Source organism: Odontomachus brunneus, unplaced genomic scaffold, assembly GCF_010583005.1.
Source record: "Odontomachus brunneus isolate Ranch 3 - 2012 unplaced genomic scaffold, Obru_v1 Obru_scaffold_002, whole genome shotgun sequence".
NCBI lineage: Eukaryota > Metazoa > Arthropoda > Insecta > Hymenoptera > Formicidae > Odontomachus > Odontomachus brunneus.
Genome location: NW_022639452.1, coordinates 302,423 through 306,988, shown reverse-complemented (window position 1 = coordinate 306,988; position 4,566 = coordinate 302,423). Strand labels below are relative to the sequence as shown.

At 32.5% G+C, this 4,566-nt stretch overlaps 1 protein-coding gene across 1 annotated transcript; it reads right to left on the bottom strand.

Annotated features, from left to right (window-relative positions):
- LOC116842110 (phospholipase B1, membrane-associated-like) lies at positions 1 to 4,296 on the bottom strand. Its single transcript, XM_032810841.1, has 7 exons — positions 3,983 to 4,296; positions 2,508 to 2,612; positions 2,238 to 2,449; positions 1,413 to 1,589; positions 815 to 1,113; positions 468 to 646; positions 1 to 355 (listed from the first exon to the last, which is right to left on the bottom strand). Exons 1-6 carry the CDS (start codon positions 4,134 to 4,136, stop codon positions 469 to 471), a joined length of 1,125 nt encoding a protein of 374 aa, XP_032666732.1. The 5' UTR covers positions 4,137 to 4,296; the 3' UTR covers positions 1 to 355; position 468.
- Positions 4,297 to 4,566: the final 270 nt, after the last annotated feature.

Sequence of the window (4,566 nt, the reverse complement as noted above, 5' to 3'; positions counted from 1 at the left end):
GTTGAATTCAATGTTAATTAAAAATTTTTTCAACGATTCGATTTCATTCGATTTGATTCGAATTCGAAATTAAAATCTGAGATTCGATTCCATTTGACTCGACATAAAAAAATCTTTGATTCGCACATCTCTATCGATTACCCAGTAATGCTACTTGTACTTTCTTCCTCGTTGAACATAAATATTTTTCAACCGGATAACAACTAGTTTCTCTGAAAATTTTTTCCCGAATTTTTCAATGTTGCAAAATATGATCTATCCGGAGTCGGACAAAGAAACTTCTCAAAGAGATTCTGCAAAAATGTTGATTTAGCGCCAATCGGCTCCAACATGTTATTCCACACACTATTTGCAACTGCAAAAGAAACATCGGTAATATATTATTTCAAAATTGAGATAACCATTTTTTCGTGCATTGTAAAATATAGTTATTTTTCCATATTTCCTACATGAGAAACCAAACTTACTTTAAGCGTTGGCTTTTTGTGTGATGTGAAAACAATCGTCACTGAAATATGTTGTATCGCTATATCCATCCGAAGCAAGTGGTAAACGCAAATCTAATGTCAGAGGTTGAGCTACTACTGCAAAATCATTTTTTTGGAATTCCGAGTAAGTAGAGATTTCTATATCCAACTCTTGCCATCTGAATACATTTATAACTCTTTAAATAAGGACTTTTAAATGATACGTATCTTTGGATATCAATAATGTTTGTGTATTTCAGGGAACATATAAAAATTTATAAATTATAAAATCTATAATTTCTGAAAAAATTTACTTAATAAAAATATTGTTTGTATTGCATACTAACCGTCTCATGATGTTATAATATTCTGGTAAGAAATTCTGAAATCTAAGACCAAACATGCAAGGACATTCAAAATCCGTTGTGAGATAACATTTTAAAGACTCTCTACCTTTACGACTTTCAATCAAGATTTTCATATGTATCGGCGGAATCAACGATACCAATGTCCGTGGCAGATTATCTCTCAATGTTCTCAAAACCTTAAGTAAATCTGTTTTATGTTTTTCGAGAATTGACCAAGGCGAAGAAACCCAACATATACTGTTGCAAAAGTCGTTATGTCCAATCATAAACGAGATTAACTGTAAATCAAATTATTGTTATTACTCGTACTATTTAGTTGCCAAGAATACTATTAATCGATATATCTTCAAGACATACTACAAGACGATAATTTATTGAATATTTTTGAAAAAAATAAACAAGAACCGGCAATTAAGTTTAATGTTATTGTCATATAGAGAGAAAAGAAAGTAAAAATAAAAATCCTGTAAAAGAAGTAGTTCGTAATTGGTTCGATTATAAAACAACAGCATATGCAATTCGTTATTCCAAGTTACTTCGTTTTACAAATAAACTAGGTTTATCGAATGTGACGGACCTTCCAATGCTTCTCCACGTCTATTTTCGGATGGTTTTGAATTCTTTTGAGTAGCACTTCCGCCATATAAGGCATGTCCTCTGACATAGAAGCGGTTTCAGCGACATTTAGCTGTGATGTCTCATGAATCGTCAGCGAGTCTTCCATTGCATAACCTATCAAATTGTGATTGAATTCCTGCATATTAGAAATCTCATGTTATGTAATTGAAACGGACAACGTAAATAAATGTTTTGTTTAGTCTGTAGGTTTCGCGCGATAGGTTTTGCGGCTATTTTTTCTTTATTTTTTTGTTAAACAGGGATTTTTCGTGACTCGAAAGTTTAAGTTGGAGATTAGTTGTGTCGGGAAAAGTTTGTGATTGGTACGGTGTTATATCGTACCTAACGTCCAACGCTATCGATTTTTGGTGAACCTTTTTGTTTTAATAATTATCGCAGAGATCCCCTATCCGGCGGTAATTTTGCACGGGAAATGTCTTAAATCATGAATAACTAACTTTTTGTCGATGAATACGGTAGTACGTTGATTGTAAATGCTTTCACGATATGAAAAAGATATTAATTATATTATATATATATATATATATATATATATATATATATATATATATATATATATATATATAATATATTAAATTAACACATCTAATTGTATCATTTATCATTCGCTTGTCAACTCCATTAATACAGAGAATTGGCGAAATAATATCTATTACTTTGTTGTAAACTTATTTGTACAATGACGTTAATAGCGCGAGTTAGTGAACTAATACAATAAAAATCACGATTCTAGAAATAAAATGTTAATTGGTTTGATCTTAACTTTGATTATATTTGGAAGAGTTAGATACTGCCTCCATGTGCCTTGACCTCCTCCAAGTGCACTGACTCCTCTATTTTCTATGAAAACCTGAAATAAATTGTGCGCAAAAATTCCAAGCCCTGCCGTTAACGAGTCACCCATCGCGGCGATGATATCGATATCACCCGGCTTTAATTTATGTACTGAGTCAGGTACTTCTTGCGATCTACCACCTGAAATTTATCATGAAAATATTCGTGCATTGCATATGCAAAACATCAAATATCATACCGGTTACATTGCACAGGAATGGGACATGATCAGGGACGATGTTTTGCATAGTTTGTGCTTCTCTTGCTATTTGAAGGTCTCTCCCACCTTCTGTTCCTGTCTTACCTGCGAAATCAACAACTTATGTATTATAGTATGTTGGAAGAAGAATGCAGTAAATGATTTAAACTTTTTAAACGTCTCGTTATCGCTATAGAACTCACTTTTACCCATGAAATCATGAGTTAAAGAATAAAAATAATTTGTTTCATTAAGCAGGAATAAATAGGAGGAAGTAAAAGAAAATTAAAAAATTCCACTTTCCGCAATAAATAAAAAAGTTTAAGACTATTTGAACTAATATGTAATTACGATACGCGTGTCGAATTACACCGGTTGAGATGATGAATTATGTAGAAGAGAGAATAACGGGATAGGAAGAAGCTTTACGAAGGCCCAAATTATGTTTACTATGCTGGAAGGAAAATTTCCAATATGTTTAATAGAAATATACATATATCATTTTTGCTATTGAAATGTTATCGAAAGGCACAAGAGGTGATCGATCAGTGATATTTGACAAGGAAAAAAGTGTCACTTATGTCGCATATATGTGCGCCTATGTATAAGCGTTATCATATTGTAAATGGATAATTGTAGTTAGTATTTATTATATAAATTCTTAATAATATGTTAGAGAAATACTATAACTCGTACTTACAGCTTCAAGCGTTGCAAAGGTTTTCACAATTTACCTTATACCACTTATCTAAACAATTTATAAACGTTGCATTTTAAATGTGTTTCTATTGAGCTTTATATTATCGACCTTCAACTCGTTTTAATATGTTTGCCACTAGCGTCATATATGTGAGATACAACGATGTGAAAAACAAGCGTTTTTTATGTGCACGTTGAACAAAGTATTCACGGTATTCACAGTCCGATTTTACATTTAAAATCGCCTCAAGTTCATCTTCAGATATTCTATCAGATATCTTAGCCAACTAAACGACTCATACAATATCTGAAGATAAATTTAACACAATCATAAATATAAGATTTGATTATGAGTATAGGTCAAAATCTCTTTTTTATGCAGTTTTATGTAAAAAAAAAAAAAAAAACAAAAAAAACAAGAAAGGAAACTGCGAGAGTCTGTGTTTGGAAAGTCTTTCAAATGAACCATTGTAGCGAACGCATCAAGCTATAAAATCATAATTAGACAGTCACTGTCCTAGTTGACAGTTATTTTAGCGAGTAACAATTGCATATTTTAAACAAAAAAATGTTATTAGATAATAATGGATAAGCACGCAGTTTACACACTGAACCGAGTGCAGGTATACGCACACGCAATGATACATTGCCAGTTACAAAATTATTGTTACTATATTCACATTATGCAAATTACGAATAACTAATTTTTGTAAACACTTAATATTTTTACATCAAGAGAGATGAAAGAAAGTAGTCTTTGCTTTTGTGTGTCTCACCTCGTTGATTATACATACCAAAGGTATCGAAAGTCCAATTTCGAAAAACACGTAACATAATTAAATTAAGGGACGAATCGAGGGCAGTTTTCTGGGTCCACCCAATCGCGCACAGGTGCAATAAGACACAATAGAGCTGCCACCGTTTCCACATTTTTTCTTTGGTTGAATGGACGAAATAGGAGGAATCACTCCAAGAACATCCAAGTTTAATCGAAGTTGAAACACGGAACTTCACTATAGAGACGTGCTTTGTCGCCCGAGATCGAGATAGTTAATGATCCTTTATTGCAATTCAACTTATAAAGATGTAGGTAGACTTTAATCCGACGACTCCGACAATTAGTCCACAGCGCGCTGTCGTGATTATGCAAAAACAAAAAATCGTGATGTTCGCAAAACAATAAATCGTGATATAGCATAAAAATCGTAGGAAAAACACAAGGAGCTTGTCGCTCGTAATTCTCGATCTTAATAAAGGCAATTTCAATCAAGTTGGAGTTAAATATACGTAGCTCTATCAAATCGCTACCGCAGCGCTATTAGATTTGCATTAGACGTATATAAATATAAGCACGTTTGAT

Bases quoted from the DNA above. Each gene is read 5' to 3' on its own strand.
- LOC116842110 (XM_032810841.1), bottom strand. From the start codon at position 4,136: ATGTGGAAACGGTGGCAGCTCTATTGTGTCTTATTGCACCTGTGCGCG. The intron at 1,114-1,412 runs GTCCGTCACATT...TTTGATTTACAG, and splicing joins ACGTGGAGAAGCATTGGAAG to TTAATCTCGTTTATGATTGG. The intron at 647-814 runs GTTAGTATGCAA...AAATGTATTCAG, and splicing joins TATTATAACATCATGAGACG to ATGGCAAGAGTTGGATATAG.